General features: G+C 38.8%; 2 protein-coding genes across 2 annotated transcripts in view; both read left to right on the top strand.

The window, feature by feature from the left end:
- The window catches only part of LOC125026275 (alpha-(1,3)-fucosyltransferase C-like), a 10,714-nt gene extending 6,129 nt beyond the window's left edge, over positions 1–4,585 (top strand). Inside the window, exons 3-9 of the mRNA XM_047614580.1 lie at positions 1–162; positions 389–561; positions 1,717–1,845; positions 2,196–2,315; positions 2,888–3,073; positions 3,823–3,981; positions 4,378–4,585. The exon at positions 1–162 is cut by the window's left edge and continues 40 nt beyond it. Coding sequence (XP_047470536.1) covers positions 1–162; positions 389–561; positions 1,717–1,845; positions 2,196–2,315; positions 2,888–3,073; positions 3,823–3,981; positions 4,378–4,585 — 1,137 coding nt within the window. The remainder of the gene's footprint in view (positions 163–388; positions 562–1,716; positions 1,846–2,195; positions 2,316–2,887; positions 3,074–3,822; positions 3,982–4,377) is intronic.
- Positions 4,586–12,635: 8,050 nt separating this feature from the next.
- Positions 12,636–20,000, top strand: part of LOC125026625 — a 7,908-nt gene continuing 543 nt past the window's right edge. Inside the window, exons 1-6 of the mRNA XM_047615201.1 lie at positions 12,636–12,740; positions 14,093–14,218; positions 14,536–14,629; positions 14,887–14,993; positions 15,246–15,337; positions 16,006–16,151. Of these exons, the coding sequence (XP_047471157.1) occupies positions 14,114–14,218; positions 14,536–14,629; positions 14,887–14,993; positions 15,246–15,337; positions 16,006–16,151 (544 nt within the window). The 5' untranslated portion in view covers positions 12,636–12,740; positions 14,093–14,113. The remainder of the gene's footprint in view (positions 12,741–14,092; positions 14,219–14,535; positions 14,630–14,886; positions 14,994–15,245; positions 15,338–16,005; positions 16,152–20,000) is intronic.

The raw sequence follows: 20,000 nt of genomic DNA, 5'->3' as shown, positions 1-20,000 counted from the left end.
CCGACTCAGCTTCTGACACACCAACAGCCTCTCCTTGACGCCAACCCGACGAAACATGACGTGAATATAACATTACAGGAAGAGATACCAGATGACCTCAAGGCAGAGCCAGCGCACGGTGAAGATACCACGTCACTGAAGAAGATATTGGTCTGGAATGATGTGAGTTACGTGGTTATTTTAACGGTTATTTGTGCCATGTGGTGAAGTATGAATGAGGACGAACACTTGCACAGGGCAATGTTTTATCTTCGTTAGTATTGGGATAATAAAGATATAACTTGTAATAACAATGACAGATTACCACCATTACCTTCCCAACAGCCATTATCTTCCCCCCCAAAACATTCTTCCAACTAAGTGCCCTCCCGCCCCCTCGCCTGCTCAGATGTACGGCAAGTTCCACTACGGCTTCGGGCTGGGCAGAGAGCCCTTCGTGAGAGCCGGCTGTCGGGTTGACGGGTGCTTCGTGACGGCCGACAGGAGGCGCTTCTCTGCCGGGGAGTTGGATGCCCTCGTCTGGCACTTCAGGAGCAGCGACTTGTCTCTCCCGGAAGTTCGGTGAGACTTTTTTTTCTATTTTGTTCTTGCTTTTTTTTTTTTTTTTTTTAGTTTATATTTTTAAATTCTATCTTTTTATCATTCTCTTTTCTTTCTTTCTTTTTATCATTCTCTTTTCTTTCTTTCTTTTTGTCTTTCTCTTTTCTTTCTTTCTTTTTGTCTTTCTCTTTTCTTTCTTTCTTTTGATCATTCTCTTTTCTTTCTTTCTTTGTTATAATCTTTTTTTCCTTTCTTTTTTATCTTATTTATTTTTATTCTATATTTTGCAATTTCTCTTTCGTTCTTTTTTTTTTTTTTTCTTTCTTTCTTCTTTTTTTCTTCTCTTTATTTTTGTGATGGATTTTGTAAAGGATTTACTAGTATTGCGGAAGTTGGTGATTTAACGTCTCTTCCGGAATCTAGGTGAGTTTAATTTCTTTGCACGTATTTGTTTTAATAAAGAACGTAGGTGGAAGTTGCTGGAAGTTTGGCGAGTCCGGAATTTTTTATCTTTTTGTCTAAGGAAATTGGTGGAAGTTGGTGAAGTTTTGGATTAATTTTATTTTCCCGGTGGTGGTGTTTGTATGAATGAAGTTGGTGGCGTGTATCTTCCGGATTTTTTTTTTTTTTTCAAAGGAAGTTGGTGGAAGTTTGTGTTATTCTCGTGGCGTTGGTGGCAGCGGTGTTGCCGTCTCGGAGGTTTGGGATTAAGTCTTGGGTTTTATTTTTCATCTCGTTTTTATTTATCCTTCGTGAATCTCTTTCTTTATTTTATTTAGTATATTTTTTATTTATTTTTGTTTAATCGATGATTAGCTTTTTATTTTCTGTTTTATTATTTTCTATTTTCTTAACGATTTTGAGATAATTTTTTTTTTTTTTTTTTTTTTTACAGATTGTGAATTCAAGGTTTTATTTATAATTATTTGTATTAATAATGTTGACTTCCCCTGCCCTGCCCTGCCCTTCCCCTGCCCTTCCCTTCCTTGCTCTGCCCTGCCCTTCCCTTCCCTTCCCTTCCCTTCCCTTCCCTTCCCTTCCCTTCCCTTCACTTCCCTTCCCTTCCCTACCCTACCCTACCCTACCCTACCCTACCTTTCCCTTCCCTTCCCTTCCCTTGCCTTCCCTTGCCTTCCCTTCCCTGCCCTTCCCTTCCCTGCCCTGCCCTGCCCTCAGGTCGCCTCACACAAGATACGTGTTCCGGATGCAAGAGTCTCCCGCCTATCTCTACTCCTCTGTCCAGCCTTACAATGGACTCTTCAACTGGACTTTCACCTACCGCCTGGACTCCGATTTTCCCAGCCCGTGAGTGGAATTTGAGCTCGTTTTAAGAACAGGGTCTTTCGAGTCTGTGTGTGTGTTAGTCTGATTGTGTGTCTGTCTGTTTGTCTCTGTCTGTCTGTCTGTCTCTCTCTCTCTCTCTCTCTCTCTCTCTCTCTCTCTCTCTCTCTCTCTCTCTCTCTCTCTCTCTCTTTCTCTCTTACTTTCTCTCTCCCTCTCTTTTTCACTTTCTCTTTCTCTTTTTCTCTTTCTTTCTCTCAAATAGCTGCTATTACAAATACCGAAGGAATCGCATTGTAAGTATAATAAGTGACTGAACAAAAATGCTTCTAATAGATTTTCCTCTCATTTCGCTCGCTCCCCTGATTTTCCAGCCACGGCTTCGTCCTGAACAGAAGCCCACAGCCCATAGACGCAGTTTCAGTGACCAAGAACAAGACGAAGTTAATTGCCTGGTTCGTGTCCAACTGCCATTCTGAAAGCGGTAGGGAGAGGTAATTGCTTGTAGTGGTTTTGTTAATATTATTTAGGTTTATAAATGTTTTTTTTTTTTCTCTTATTCCAGTTTTGGTTTGTATTGTAATGGCGGGATGATGTATAGTTCGTGAAAGGAAGTTTGTATGTGTTACTTGACGTATGCTGTATATGAAATGTGTGAACAGTGATGTAAAAGTCAGGCGGCTTGAGGTTCACGCTTCTCAAAAATTTGCAGTATATCATACGAATTCGACATCACGCAAATAACAAATCTCTCATTTTACATTTAACAACATAACACTTTTCCCAACACACAACACTTCCCACTTCACCCCCCCACCCACACTTCCCACAACATCACCCCCCCACACACACACACACATCCACCTCACCCACACTTTCCACGACACAACCCATCCACCTCGCACTCTCTCACACTTCCTTCAACCTCACTAAACCTCCAATCTTTCTCTCCCTCCCTCCCTCCCTCCCTCTATCTCGCTCCCTCCCTCTCCCTCTCCCTCTCCCTCTCCCTTTCCCTCTCTCTCTCCCTATCCCTCCCCCTTTCCCTCTCCCTCCCCCCATCCAGCCTGGCCCGGACCCTACAGCAATTCGTGGACGTCGACACCTTCGGCAGGTGCGGGCCGCTGGAGTGCCTTCGGGCGCGCCAGAGCGAGTGCTACGCCATGTTGGAACGCGACTACAAGTTCTACCTGGCCTTTGAGAACTCCCTGTGTTCAGATTACGTCACGGAAAAGTTCTTCGGTGTTTTGCAGTGAGTTCATGGTGATGGTCAATGTTTGGATTACTCTGGATTTTTTTCTTCTTTTTTATTTTTTTTTTATGTATGGTATTCAACTTTTTTGTATTATGATGTATGGCATTTTACTGTTATAAGAAAAAAATAATATGTCATATATAAACATATGTATTTATATATTACTATATCAGAAAATATATCAGACAATCTTATGAATATAGAAGAAATATTGGTTTTAAGCTTATATATATACGTACATATATATATATATATATATATATATATATATATATATGTGTGTGTGTGTGTGTGTGTGTGTGTGTGTGTGTGTGTGTGTGTATTTTTTTTTCTTTTCTTTCTTTTCTTTCCATTTTGAAAACAAATCTTCCCCTCACTATTATCTTTATTTCCTTCCTCCTGTTACTACTCATCACACCTTCCCTTCATCTTCCTCCTGTTCCTCCCTCCGTTTTTCTCCACACTCCAGTACTCTCCTATTAGATAAACAGTGAACCTAATATCCTCCTTCCAGACACTACACATTGCCTAATACTCCCCTATAGTTACCAGACGATATTTCCTCTCTCCCTGCTACTTCATATACTAAATATTCCCTAATACCCTCATACCAGATACCAAGTACCTAAAACTCTCCAACCACATACCAAAAAGTGCCCAATATCCCCAAAATACCACACACACACGCCATTTCTCCTCCTCCCTTTACCCTCATACCCCCAACCTACCTCATACCTTCCCGCCAGGTACTACGTGGTGCCCGTCGTCTGGGGATCAGCCGACTACCTCAAGCAGGGTCCTAGGCATTCCTACGTTGACGCCAGGGACTTCGCTGATGTCGCGTCGCTGGCTCGGTATCTCAAGTACCTCGATGCCAATCACACGGCGTATATGGAGTATTTCAGGTACGGTTGTTATTATTGGTATTGTTATTAGTTTCATTGTAAATATCATCCAAGTCATCGTTGTTTTTATTATTATTATTATTATTATTATTATTATTATTATTATTATTATTATTATTATTGGTGATTTACATATGTATGCATGCATGTACGTACGTATGTATGTATTTATGTATATGTATATGTGTATACATATGTGTTCGCTTCCCTTTCCTTCTTTACAATTGTTGATATCAGTAATAATAATTATGATAATAATGTGGTAACTAGAAAACTATTTTAGTATTGTGAAATAAATGATTTAGGCACGTAATCCCAGTGTCTCACAATTTTGTTCCTTATCAATCAATTAATTAACTAAAATCATTTATCTCTCCATTTATTTCTTTATCTTAGTTGGAAATCAGACCAACAACTGGCGACAGGCTGGTCCGCATCCGCCAAGCCCTGGTGCGACTTATGCGAACGCTTGCACTCGGATCCGGCGCCAAAATACTACGACGACCTGCAAGCCTGGTTTGTGAATGGCTCCTCGTGCGAGTCGCCCTTGTCACGTGACCTCGCTCGCTTCATTCATGGAGAGACGGTGACGCTGCGTTTCTGAGAGCGACGAGATGGGGAGGGGGGGGGGGGTTGGAAGGAGGAGGAGGAGGAGGAGGAGGAGGAGGAGGAGGAGGAGGAGGAGGAGGAGGAGGAGGAGGAGGAGGAGGAGGAGCAGGGGGAGGTGGTGGAAGGAGGTGGTGGAAGGAGGAGGAGGAGGAGGAGGAGGAAGGAGAGGAAGAGGGAGAGGCAGAAGAAGAAGTTGCAGATAGATAGATAGGTGAAGGTTTTTTTAAACCGACGAGGAGAAATAGATAGGGATAGATGGATGGATAGGGATTGTTTTTTTGAGGGCAAGGAAGAGGTTAGATGAGAAGAAAGTCGCGCGCGTGTGTGTGTGTGTGTGTGTGTGCTCTCTACCGTACTCATTGGGACAAATCTAGAAAAGGTCTGAATGATACTGATTATCTTCATGGAGCAAGAGATGTACTTGTCCTGTTTCGATTATCTCTCTGTCAGAATTGTGTGTATGTATTCCTGGCGAAGACGTACTCGAAACCGTCCGTGTTCATCTCTTGTTCTGTGAAGATATTCAGTACCATTCAGACCTTTTCTACGTGTACCTATGCGTATATGTACACACACACACACACACACACACACACACACACACACACACACACACACACACACACACACACACACACACACACACAAATAAGAATTATAGTCATCTGTACACTAAACTTATCTTCTAATTGATTTCTTCTATTTGATTATGTATATGTAAGCCTAGATGGCTAATTAAACCAGTCATATTGTTAATTAGGAACCGATGCATTGGTTGTACACTTACGTTTTACACTTAGGAGTATTTTCTGTTATAAGTAAAGCGTTCAGATATATTTACGTGCAATTCAGCAGTTATTACTCATCAATAAATAAGAATAATTATAACATTCAAATAAATGAATAAATAGGAAAATAAAAGTAAAAATGAAAATAAATACAAAATGAGGAGCATATGTTTAAAGAGAAAAAAAAAAACGGAGAATCTCAAATGAATTGTCGAAAATAAAAAATAAGACATATTTTGGTATTTTCTTCCTTGAGATTAAAAAAAAAAAAAAAATATATGCCAAGCGGAATCATAATAAGTTTTGTGTTATGAAAAATGAATGAAACAACTGAGATTATTCGTTAAAACGATAGACTGAAAGTGAACTCAACACAACACAACATGAAAATGGAAATTCTTCATAGTACTAACAATAAGGATGATAAGGACTCTATCAATTAGAGCAACAATATTGAAAAAAAAGAAAATAGGTTTACGATAGTGATACAAAAAATATATATACATATATATATATACAAATATATACACATATACATACATACATATATATACATATATATATATATACATATATACATATATATATATATATATATATATATATATACACACACACACACATACTGCAGCATCACTAACAGAGAAAAAAAATAACAAGTGTAATGATAAAAAAATGAAGCACGACGATATTAATGATTACAATACCCGAATAAGCGACTCACACACATACAAAAAAAAAAAAAAAATGGTTAAAGATCTAAGTAAAACGAAACCTACAAAAAATAATGCCCCATTTCCTCTCAGCGCAGCAGCTACCGCCAAAGGGGAAGGGAAACAAAGATTTAAGCCTGGATGAGCATGACTATAGTGTCTTTCGATTTCAGATTAGTTCAGCCTCCCAATTGCCTCAAAAAAATTATATATACATGGATATATAATTACATGCATGTATATATACATATTATATATACACATTCATATACATGCATATAAAGACACACACATATATATACATATAGTTATATATACACATACATATAGATAAATACACACATATACATAGATATATAGATATCTGACCTATATAAATACATATATAGATATTAGACATCTATACATACACACACACACACACACACACACACACACACACACACACACACACACACACACACACATATATATATATATATATATATATATATATATATTAGATACATACAGATACATGTGTGTGTGTGTGTGTGTACATACATACATACTTATATATATACTTACAGAAATACATAGGTGTGTGTGTGCGAGAGAGAGAGAGAGAGAGAGAGAGAGAGAGAGAGAGAGAGATATGCACATGTGTTTGTGATGTTTTTGTCTGTCTATCTGTCTGTCAGTGTACGTGTATATATGTGTGTATGTCTGTAAGTTTGTGTGTATATGTGTGCATGTATAAATGAGAGAATATTTATATAATGTTACATACACTTATCTTGCTGTTTATAAAAGTCTCCGGGATTTCCGCCATATTTGGTTTGCCGAAAAGAAACGCAAATTTGAACATGAGAAGGTGAGGAAGTTGGAGAAGAAGGCAAAGATTAAGATGCATATTTATTAAATGATAAAAAATAGATAAGGAAAACAACAGCAAGCAGACAGATAGACAAATAAGAAGTAAAAGCTTGACAAATTTACACAAAATATGCGGGTCAAAGATATAAAATTGCAAATGTTATTTTCCTACGAATTCTTTTAATTTAGCTAACTGCATAGGCGTCTGCAAGCTGTGGTACATTTAATGCATGGTCATAACATTACATAGTGGTATTACATTTGAATTTTAGGCTATACCATTGTTTTGATAAGTACTTCATCAGTTCAAGGAAAGGAACAATTGCACAGTCCTTTATCTACTCGTCTGCCACGCCGGCATATAGCTTGGGCCTGGAAAAGCATTAATACATTTGATACGCGGTTATGTGATACTACATTCTAAATTCAGGATACAACACAAGTATCAAGTAGTTACATAGTTCCCCGTACCTCATGCAAGGTTGTCTGAAAGGCTGTAACACATGGCACACTTAGATATAATGTGCAAGTGTTCGCTTATATTCTCATTACACACTTTACACTTAGTTTCTTCGACTTTACGAACTGTACTGACCTGCCAATACAATCTATATCCAAGCCTGATTCTTGCAGTCACAATATCACACTGTCTTGTTCTTGTTTTATATAAACCATAGATGAATGAATCTTGCGTAAACCGGTCGTAGTGCTTTATGCTATAGCTTTCAGGGCGTTGAGAATTAATTAACTCAGTCAAGTCCTCTTTGAAGGAAACTTTAATGATATATAAAATCCTAGAAAGAGGTATCCCAAGGTCTATATCCACACTTTGTTTGTCACATGCTGACTTTGCTAGGCGATCAGCATGATCATGCCTAGGGATTCCAACATGCGATGGAATCCACACAAAACGTATATTGTGGCCTCGTTCTTTTGTGCGATACACGTTTATTCTGATGTCATTTGCAATATTTCGTGCACCTTTGTCAAATTCAAATTCAAAACACTTTATTCCATTAATTACAATAGGTATTCCATTTATATGTATGTTATGTAATAGGATGTTATATACATAGATATTATGAAATGCTTGTTTAACATGAGTAGACAGAACATTAATATCACAGATGACTGAAATTTCGTACTTGACTTGATGTTCAAACGCTTGATGTCATTGATATTTCAGTAGATGTTCTTTCACTTTTGTTTTAAATGTCTTTTGGTCGGAGATATTTCTAATATTTCCTGGTAGGTGGTTCCAGATCACCTGTCCTCGGATTTGCATATTTCTTGCCCCGGTTTCTGTATTCGATCCTTTGATATACAAGGAGTTATTTTGCCTTGTAAGGACACCTGTTATGTTACCTGTTGTTTGTATAGGTAATAGCCCATTTGGGTAATTTCCTTGTATTATTTTATGGATCAGCATACACGTGTCATATTTGTATTTCTGTTGTACTTTTAGCCATTTTAGTTTGTTTATATGTGGTGTGATGTGGTCATATTTATTTACATTTCCCAGTGCTACTCTTGCCGTGAAGTTCTGTAGTTTCTGTGTTCTTTGTATTTGTGTTTGTTTGTGGAGCCCCAGATGTTAAGGCAGTAGTAAAGGATACTAAGTGCTAGTGTTTGTATAACAGCAATTCTTGTTTCTGTTAGTATTTTATTTTCTATATGATTCAAGTATATCAGTGTGCCCATTACTTTTCTGTAAATGTGATCAATGTGTGTCTGACTACGTGTACCCCTAGGTTTTTTACTGTTGTGTTGAGTTTGATGTAGCAACCTTGGAAATATATAACTGTATCTGTGGGCATTTTTACTATGTTTTTTTGTGGATTTAGTTTCAGGCCATTCATATCGAATTGAGAGTCGTCGGCGTACTGAACAAGAAGATAGTTTTTTGCAATTGATGATAAATCATTTATGAAAATAATAAATAAGATTGGGTCAAGGATGAAGCATTGTGGAACACCGAACGAAACTGATTGCTTTGATGATACTGTTTCATGGATTTTGTCAAGGGTGTTCAGAGCCTGGAGAGCACTCTGTAAATCGCAGAAGATGACCCCTGAGCCTAGATTCAATAGAAATTCGATGGCTTTGAATGACAACACCGATTCATACTCAAATCCATGGGTTCTAGTAACATGTAAACAGTTACCTCAGCTGAACATACCCATAACTAAGACCCTACATGGACGTTCTGTACCACCGTGGAAAATGTCGGACCTAAGTGTATATTATACGAATGCCACCTAAAAAGACAGTGTCGCCCCTGCTATACTTAAGCAGTATATACTTGCAATTATAAATGAGCATCTAGAAACTCTGTCCAATGCATATGAATGCTACACTGACGGATCCTTGCAGTCTGGGAGCAGAGCAGGATGCGCTTTTGCTGTATATAAAAACAATGTTTTGCAGAGCCAGGATTGTAGGAGGGTTCATGACTGGGGTAGCACTACGCAAATTGAGTTGGCAGGAATACTCATGGCCACCGAATTTCTATTGAATCAAGTGTCCTATGACAATTTTAATCCGCAGATTTTTTCACCAAAGAACTTTAGCAACGACACTGGCCCTGAGGAAGGCATAGAACTTGCAAGGGGAAAATGCCAATTAAACACTGAAAATAAACTAATAGCATCGGTAATGTAGCCAGTAGGGATGCACGAGATGACCTATCTTATTTAAATGTATTCAGTTTTCTTCGTTTATCTGTCATCTTCGTTACCAGGGGTTCTTCAAAAAATGAGTGTCTTTTAGATTGTTTACTTTATTGTTTAAGAATACTTTGTGTATCTCATATTTGTATGAAACAATCAAATCTCAATAAACAAGGTAAATTATCATACACACTGTGTTTATGTGAATCTTTCAGAGGAAGGGGTCCATATCATTCGATTCTTAAAGGGGTCCGTGACCCTGAAAAGGTTAAGAACCACCGCTCTGAACTGCTCCTGTTGTAAGGAGGAACCCAAGTGAAATCACCCGTGAAGAAGAAGACTTCGGGCTCAGGGGCCAAGGAAAATGAGCCCTCCCACCCCCGTTCGTTCCTCAAAAAGGGGTTGAGGGGACCAAACTGAAGGCTCCGAACCCACACGACCTCACAAGCCAACTATCCCCGGAGACGCAGGCCTAACACGAGACCAAAACGAGGATGATACATGATACTACAGTGCAAAATTCCTTAAATCAACTAAAATAACGAGCAGAAGGTTCCAAAGTGAAACTTCACGCAAGACTTTAAAATTACAATTGTCAGAAGGGTTTAAGAATTACAAAAACAAAAACAAAACAAAAACGCCAGAAGAGCTTTAAAACAGTAAACTGAACTAAAATCTAAACTAAGATACGTGAAAGGTGAAATGAGGCAAAAGTAAAAAAGTAAAAGCTGGCGTAAACAAAACAAAAGCTCAAGTGAAAGACGAGTAAAAGGGTAAAGCATGAATAAAAGGCTTAAAAGTACAAGAAAAAAAGTAAGCAAAATTCAGAGTAAGTAAAAAGTCAAAGTCGAAGGAGCACACATGGTTCACAGCAAAACGTAATGTAAAAGAATCCAATAGCAAGGCCAGCAGAATACACCTAGGCAGGTAAAAGGGGCAAGACAACCTTCTTTCAGAGTGAATCCAAAGGCTACTTCACAAGCAAAGTACCCACTTCTCTTATTCACAAAAAACAAGGGATTTGTGACAAGGACGGAACCGAAGCGTTTAAGAACATTGAAAGACTAAATAAGAAAAGTTATAATAAGAGAAAATATCCAAAAGATAAAATCATAAATAAAATCAATAGAGCATCAAATGAAATAATTAAGAAAATTATAAATATCATAAAAAAAAAATATATGTATAAAACAATCTGCTGCGATTTAGAAATTAAATCTGTAATTTTCTCGTCTTGTAAAAGAAATATTCAAAAGAAAATCATGTAAAGAGAAAACACCAACAAACTAAAACTGAGCATAAAATACACAAGAATAATAATAGAAAAAAAGCACTCGAGGCAGATGTTGATGTGCTCGTTATCCGTACAACTTGTGAATCTTTGTAAAGTGAATGTGGGTCCCGAAAGATTGCAATAGTAGTTTTATTCAGAACTATATACAACGGGTGCAAATCAACGTAAAATACAAGTGAAATGTGCCAGCGTCAAGCCGAAAGAAAAGAAAGAGTAAAAAAAGGCTAGTAGTGGGAAGTGGTCTGCTTGTGCTCGACTTGTCTTGATTAGAAGTTGAATAATTAACAATTTCATTCATTTTCGTCTTTTTTCGTTGTTGTTGTTGTTTGTCTTGCGGAATTTGTTAAACAAAATGGCGCCGTTGCAAAAAACAATTCCGAAGGACGTGCATTTCTCAGGAAATTTCTGACTTTTTTATTTCTTTTTTTCACCGCATAACTGATAAAACAGCCGCATAAGGATTTTTAAAAATATATTCCGGGATATAGAAGAAGAGTTCAACTTAAAATGACGTAGAAAAGAAAAACAGAAAAACATTTAAAATTCAGAAAACTATTGAGAAATCCACCTCGCTCGAGACGAAAGAGCAGGACGACGCCTTCCGTTAACGAGGACAGCAGCGCGACGACGTTTTAATAGCTTTACCATAGTTTCCTGGGCTCTCTTCACATATATACTTCAATCACCCTTGTATTTGAATAAAAGGACATTTTTCTTTCTCTGAGTTGAGTAAAAGGACGCTTTTCTCCTCCTCAGTATGACGTAATGCGAATATTTTTTTACGAAACGAATAATCTTTACTTGCCATTTAGAAAAAAAAGGGAAAATTGTTTTGCTTTCAGGTTTGTTTTGTTTTTTTTAAGGTCTGATTTTCAACCTTTCCTCTATAAATTACCTCCTCGACTCTTAGCTGTTCATAGAGCCCATGTAAAAATCAGGAATGTCTAATGTAGCCGCATGACAAGGGAAGGTAAGCACCTTTATCTTCGGAATTTTGCAAAGAATATTTTGAAATAGATAAATAAATAAAATAAGTGAATAAATAAATATATGCATATTGGTTTAAGAAAAAAATAATAAAAAGTCATCATGCATTATCAAAAAAGTGTGTTAACAATTACTTTTTTATACAAGTCTTTTGATTTTTTGAAGTAGTTTCCAGTGGCCTTTATCAGTTTCGCATCTACAGCAATCTGTAATCTAGTGAAAATTATGTCTGAGTCAAAAGATGTTCAAGGTTTTGACGTATTTATTTTTTCTTTACATGTCAGGAATATGGAAGTTTATGAGAAAATCTTAAAGAGATCGAGTTGCAAGTTTAATTTAATGCCAATATAATATTATTTGCCTCTCTTTGTGCAGGGAGATTTATGGAAATGTATGTATGAATTACTTAAAACGCGCTGCCTGAATGTGCGTTTCCGGTAAAGAAATATCTGGCTCCATCTTTTAATTCTTTTAGATTTTCAACTCCCTCCACCCACCCCATTCTACGTGTGGATCGCCAGTTTCAGCTATTTTCTCTAGCATGTATATTAGAACAAGTAGCTTCACTTGCTTCGAATATAACCTAGTTTGCAACAATGGGCAACACGAAACCTTTAGATAAGTACTACCTGCCAATACAACACACTTGTACCTTATATCATACCATTTCTTTCCTACATATATAGACAACCTTGGCTCGGCACACTTGCCAATTTTGCAATAACAAAACACAGTAACTGTTGCTAAGTCGTTACTAAAGTTTCATCGCTCCGGAGTGGTGGCCAGACCCATAGTTCTTCAAGAGCTTCCGACCCCGAAACTTGTGCGCTTTTCGTTGCTCTCGGTAAGAATTTTGACCAAAGGAGCTCTTTTTACGTGGATTGGGAGAAGTTAGAATATTTGGGGAAATGTATGGGTGTATCTATTTATGTGGAGAAAATGGAGTACTTTGTTTTTATATGTATAACTTGTTCAGTTTTCTGTAATTTGCATAACTTCATTCCTTTGTTTTTCAGGAGTAATTTAAGTACTTTGTTTTATTTGTATAACTTGTTTAACTTTGTATATGTGTAATTTATATTTTTTCCGTTGGTTATTCTCTTTCGGTAAAGAATTTGACTGAGAGAAATGTTTTTCTATTTATGTAGAAAAAATGGTGTATATTATTATATTTGTATAATTTGCGTAATTTCTGTTTTGGATTTCGACTCGAGGAACTGTATGGGTTTTTCCGTTTGGGTGTATTGAGCGAAATGGGAGTATTTCATTTTACTTATATGAGTTATTTTGTCTTGCTTTTTGTGTGTTAGTAATGGAGTTTCGCTACTTTTAGTTTCCACCGAAATTATTATTTTATCTATCTCTCTACCTCTTCAAATATAGTTTTATTATCAATAAATTAATCTTTATTGATCACGATATTCCGTTTTTTCCGCTAAATTAGACACTTTGATTTTTTGTTCATGTCATATACTGGTCTTTTTAGTTAAGGTTCAGAATTCACTCTTCTATGGGATGTACTGAATACGAAAAAAAAACATTTCTTATTGAACATGAGGGATCAGTAAGAGATCAGTTCAAAAGGCAGGTGTTAATATGATTTTTACCTCCTGATAGGATTTGGTAATTATATATTGGCATGCGCATATTATACAAAGTTTCATTTCTTTTGTGTTATCTCACCATCACGATCATCTACATCATCGCTCAAGTCTGATTTAATTCACAAAGCTCTGTTTCATCAAACAACTTTTAAGCGCCAGAAGGTACCAGTCCGTCAATACTTACTTGATTATACAATGGTAGAAGATCGTGGGTTTGTCAATATTCTTCTGTCTATTGAGTTAGATACAGCAATAAAGAGTTATAGAGGTGAGAATGAATATTTTCACAACGCAAGAACTGTATTTGACCAATTGCGACTAAAATCTTCGTCAGAAATATGTGTATATTTAATTATCTTTCTGATTACAAATACCAGGCAGAAACAGACAGATAGATAAGAACAGAAAGAGAGACAAAGACAGACAGACTGAGAGGGAGAGACAGAGACAAGCAGATAGAAACAGAATGAGAGAGACAGAGACAAAGAGAGAGAGAGACTATCTCGTCCACCTTTCGCCTCGAACCCATGCATGCATACGTATACCATCGACCAATGGAACTAACTATCTAACCACCTATCTACTTATCTAGCTACAAACAAGTAATCCAAGCATGAAGGGCCCATGTGTTCGAGTGTTTGTGACTCTGGCTTCGGCGACCGCCTTCCTCCTGTCGATCCTCACGCCCACCGCCCACGCCCAAGAGCCTTCTGTTTCTGTAAGCTATTTCATAATCATTTCAATCGTTGTTCTTGTAGTTAGTATCAATAACAATTAGTTAGCGTCGTTGGTACCACTCTTTGTTGCAGTTAGGATTAATAACAATGGTTAGGGGTGCTATCATTATCGTTCAGGTGCAATTTCATTTTCATTATTCATGTGATCACTGATTCTTGGCAGTAATGACATAACCATTCACACTATGGTTATATTATCTTATTGCCATGATAAAAATATCTATCATCACCACCATTAATATTAAAATTCTCGTCTTTACTGCCGCGATCATTATTAATGCTCAGTTAATTATTTCAGAGTAAATGGAGGGATTTCTTGAAGACTTCGAAAAATGACATCGATATTGAGAAGATGTTCCCCAAATTAGTAATGACCAACATGGGAAACGAAGGTAAGAATTTCGTATTATTAAATTACGTAGAGTGCCATGAATATATATATATATATGTATATATATATGTATATATATATGCAGTTTTTCCTTAATAATAATAATAACATTAGTAATAATAATAACGATGATAATGGTAAAATAATAATGATAATTATTTTCATTTATCAAAAAATGTCGGATACATATATGATACATATGTTAAATCTTGTTCTTCTGGCAGATCAATGCTAATGATATGCTTACGTGTCTTTCAGGAAGCAGGCAGGGCTGTAAGGAAACATTCAACTTAGACGCAGGGGATGGTGCTCTATTATTTTCAGATAATGACGGAACCAAAGCGAAGTGCTCGTATTCAGTTAAGGTAAGAATTCTTGTCATTTGGGATTTAAAATGGGTTTACTATACAACAGATAGGAGTGATACTGGCAGTTTGTTAGAGAATCATACTGGCAATACAAGTTTATTCCAAAAATGTCAGAAATGGAATAGATGTTGGTTGTTCACCAGTGATATATATGATGGAATAAATCCATCTCGGACGTTTACATCTTTCTTAATTGGAGTGATTCAAAGGTCAAAGTCATTAAAAAGTGTGATTTCGTGTCGCCCACAGGCTCCAGCTGGAGCAATGATAGACGTTGTGTGTCCCCAGTTTAACTTAAATCCTGCAGGCTGTGGTTCTGAGAAAATGATCCTGAAGATAAGGTAAACTGATTTCCTGTATTTACGAGGTTTCGTGAACATTCCCATCGAGTTTTGTCACGGCTGTTTACTGTTGAATTTTGCAGCTCCTAAATCCGTAGTTTTCTCTTCATTGCAAAGCCAATTACATACCAGTTAATGTCAGGATGTCATCACACTCTACCTTCCTTTATAATATAATCACGACGCCAGACGAACTTTGACAATAACACAAATTGTCTCCTTTGGGGGGCCTGGGGAGGGGGGAGGCAATTGACCCTCAAGGCTCTGTTTGCCTCCAGCAAAGTCCGACTTGCCCCCCCCCCCCCCGCCCTAGGGCCACACTCCTTCCATTTTTCTTTCTAAATTATATATATATATACATGTATTTATATATATACACACACATACACACACACACACACACACACACACACACACACACACACACACACACACACACACACACACACACACACACACACACACACACACACACACATATATATATATATATATATATATATATATATATATATATATACATATATACATACATATAGGTCGTCGCTCAAAACTGTTTCTAGAATAGCTCACTTTTCAAAACCTTCCTTGAGGCCTCTCAGCCTGTGCCCACGTCGCTCGCCCAGGAAGCCGAAGGGCCCCCTGGTCTCAAATCGCTTTCGTTTCAGCGGAGCGAAGCCGGCGACCTTCTGCGGGGATGAAGGCCCAAACGGCAGGGTGCCCGCGAACAGCTTGACCATCATCTACAAGAGGAAGGCGCTGGGCCCGAACGAGTGCTCCGGTGGCTTCCTGTGTGCCGTCTTTGCAACTGATGGTAAAATACATATTTTGATATACATGCGCACGTTCGCGGGTGTATGTGTATACACACACATACACACACACACACACATATATATATATCTATATACATATATACATATATCAGGAATCTTGCAGAGGAGGTCGAAAACCATTTCCTAGTAAATGACCTTCGTTCTGCCTACCAAGCCCTGCGAAAGCTAAACTCAAAGCCATCCTCATGACTGCAGTCTGCTCAGCAAACCGATCTGACAGCCTACTTGAAGTTTAACATATATATATATATATATATATATATATATATATATATATATATATATATATATACCACTACTGTCGAGGGAATTGAAGCAGCTGAGAGTTGAGGTGGCTGCTCTCTCGGGGGTGAGAAGACCTGGCAGCGGCAAAATTAGCATGGATGGCTACACTTATTACTGGTCGGGCCGCAGCGATGGCCACCATCTCCAGGGAGTAGCCATAGCCATCTCCAGCAGACTTCAATCCTCGGTAGTAGAGGTCACTCCAGTCGATGAGCGTATAATGGTACTGAGACTGAAGCTTACATTTGACTTCATGACTCTTATTGCTGTGTACGCTCCTACTGATGTTTATGAATTTGATGTAAAAGAGATGTTTTACGTCAAACTTGCATCTGAGACAGACAGCTGTCTTCGGCGAGATATTCATATTGTTCTGGGTGACTTCAATGCAGTATATGGCTGCAACCGAGCTGGCTATGAGATGTCTGTCGGTTCACTTGACTCAGGAGCTGATGCTGGTAGAGAGAATAGCCTCCTTTTCTGGGACTTGGCTAGGTACCAGAAATTGAGGATTTCTTGCTCTTGGTATCAACGTTCTGATCCGATCGTTGGACTTGGTACAGCAATACAGCCTAGGAGATCGACCATATCCTCGTTAGCACTCGTTGGAGGATTCTCCAGAGCGCCGAGTTCTGTGGAACTGATCATAGGTTAGGTGTGGCTACTCTCCGGGTCCACTTTAGAACCCCCCGTCGCTCCAATGAACACCCTAGGGTGTTTCATGAGGACGGATTCAAGGAAGGGAAGTGTGCCTGGGGATTTGCTGAGGCTATCTCTGGTCGTTTCACAGCACTCAGGGGCATGACTTGACTGGTGAATGCCCAAGAGCAAGACAGAATTTCATCTCGCAAGAGACACTGGGTGCCACAGATGTCTGTCGCGCGGCTCGACTGTCAGGGGATCGCGATTTGCATTATTCGCTGGTGTGCAGGACTAGGTCACTGCTAAGAAGGAGCAGTTTATCAGGAATCTTGCAGAGGAGGTCGAAAACCATTTCCTAGTAAATGACCTTCTTTCTGCCTACCAAGCCCTGCGAAAGCTGAACTCAAAGACATCCTCATAGATGACTGCAGTCCGCTCAGCAAGTGACCAGATAATCTGAGATCCTGATAGGCAGGTGAGTTGGGCTGAGTATTTTGAACAGTTGTACCAGGTTGATCCACCAACAATTAACTTGGATGCGAGAGTTTCGAGATTCCTTTGCCAGACCCATCCATCAGTGTGGTTCCACCCTCCCTGACTAATGTCAGGGAGGCGATCTCCAGGCTGAAGAGTAGTAAAGCAGAGGGTATCTGGGGCATCCCAGCTGAACTGTTAAAGGCTGGTGGAGAACCAATGCAGGGGGCTTGCATGCTATCCTGTCTGCCATCTGGCAGACTGGTACCATTCCCCCTGACCTGCTGAGGGGTGTGGTCATCCCTCTCTAGAAGGGGAAAAGGGATCGGTGGGACTGCAGCAATCATCGAGGCATTTCACTACGCAGTATACCAGGCAAGGTTCTCGCTCGCATCCTTCTGAAGCGTATCAGAGACCACCTGCTGAGGCACCAGAGGCCAGAGCAATTTGAATTCACTTCTGTTAAGTCCACAATAGACCGTATCCTTCGAGTCATTGTAGAACGCCGACGTGAGTTTAGGCGTGGGCTGCTTGCAGCCAACATCGACCTCAAGAAGGCATTTGATACAGTGCATCGCAAATCATTCTGGGAGATCTTAAGACTGAAATTGAAAGTGTTGTAAAGTGTGGTGGGGGCCTGTCGAGCTTCTTCCCTGTTAGTTCAGGAGTGAGGCAAGGCTGTGTTCTTGCACCAACACTTTTCAACACTTGCATGGACTAGATACTGGCTAGAGCTACTGTCCTAAGTCACTGTGGAGCAACTCTGGGCAATATCAAGATACAGACCTTGACTTTGCTGATGGCGTTGCTATTCTTTCTGAGTCTACCCTTGGTGCATTTAGCAATGAAGCGAAGCCCCTGGGGCTAGAGGTCTCCTGGACCAGGACCAAGATCCAGGATTTTGTGTGTCTGCCAGGAGATCCTGTTCAGTCGGTATGTGCATGCAGTGACAACATCAAGCTGACCGAGAGCTTTATATTCCTCGGTAATGCAGTTCATGACTCTGGGCTGTCAGACCAGGAAGACAGAAGACGGATTGGCCTGGCAGCAATGGTCATGAAATTCTCGACAAGAGTATTTGGAGATGTTGGTACCTGTGCAGAAGGACCAAGCTACGCGTCTTTAAGGACCTGATACTGCCAGTTTTCTTTACGGTAGAGAAAGCTGGACGCTTGTGCTTTGGAATCTCGTCTTGATCCCTTTTGTAACAGATCCTTGCGCCGGAACATTGGATACAGTTGGTGGGTCCATGTGTCCAACCAACGGTTGCACCGTGAGACCGGTACAGGACCTGTTACTTGCACAATCCTCGATCGCCAACTCCGGCTATACGGCCACTTTGCTCGATTCCCGCAGGACAATCCTGGGTGAAGGAGGCCTGTGGGACGACCGTGGAAGTTGTGGCTTGGGAAGATCGATCAAACCTGTCGTGAGGAACTAGAGATGGGCCGGGCCCCTGCCTGGCAGCTCGCCATGAGGGACCCTCGTAGGTGGAAGCGAAGGGTGGATGCGGCTATGCGCCCCGCCGGCGATAGCTGCCAAATGATGATGTAGTGAAACCTGGACGCTATCTTGTGCTTTGGAATCGGGTCTTGATGCCTTTTGAAACAGGTCCTTGTGCCGGATCATGGGGTACAGTTGGTGGGACCATGTGTCCAACCATATGTATGTATGTATGTATGTATGTATGTATGTATGTATGTATGTATGTATATGTATGTATATATATGTATATATATTTATAAATATGTATTTATACATATAATATATATTATATATATATTTATCTATCTATATATATATATATACATACATACACACACACACACATATATATATGTGTGTGTGTATATATATACACCTGTGTCTCTGTCCCTTTATCCCTCTCTTACTCTCATATATATACATATATATATATACATATATATATATATATATATATATATATTTATATGTATGTATGTATGTATGCATATGTATAAATATGTGTATATGTATGTAAACATATATATGTAAATGTGTATATATATATTATATAAATATATATATATATATAATATATAAATATATATATATATACATACACATATATACATATATATCTATATAATATATATAATATATCTATTATATATATCTATACACACACACACACACACACACACACACACACACACATTCACACATACACACACACACACACACAGTCTCTGTCCCCCCCCCCTCTCTCCATCTCCATCTCCATCTCCATCTCTCTCTCTCTCTCTCTCTCTTATTCTTCCCTCTCCTTTTCTTTATTCATTAATTATAACTCCTCCAGTTTACTTTCCCCCTTATATCTTATATATGTGTATATATAACTCCTCCAGTTTACTTTCCCCCTTATATCTTATATATGTGTATATATATCTGTACATTATATTAAT

Source organism: Penaeus chinensis, chromosome 6 (assembly GCF_019202785.1).
Source record: "Penaeus chinensis breed Huanghai No. 1 chromosome 6, ASM1920278v2, whole genome shotgun sequence".
NCBI classification, from domain to species: domain Eukaryota; kingdom Metazoa; phylum Arthropoda; class Malacostraca; order Decapoda; family Penaeidae; genus Penaeus; species Penaeus chinensis.
The sequence above is the reverse complement of the archived record's forward strand: the minus strand, read 5'-3'. Positions and strand labels throughout refer to the sequence as shown.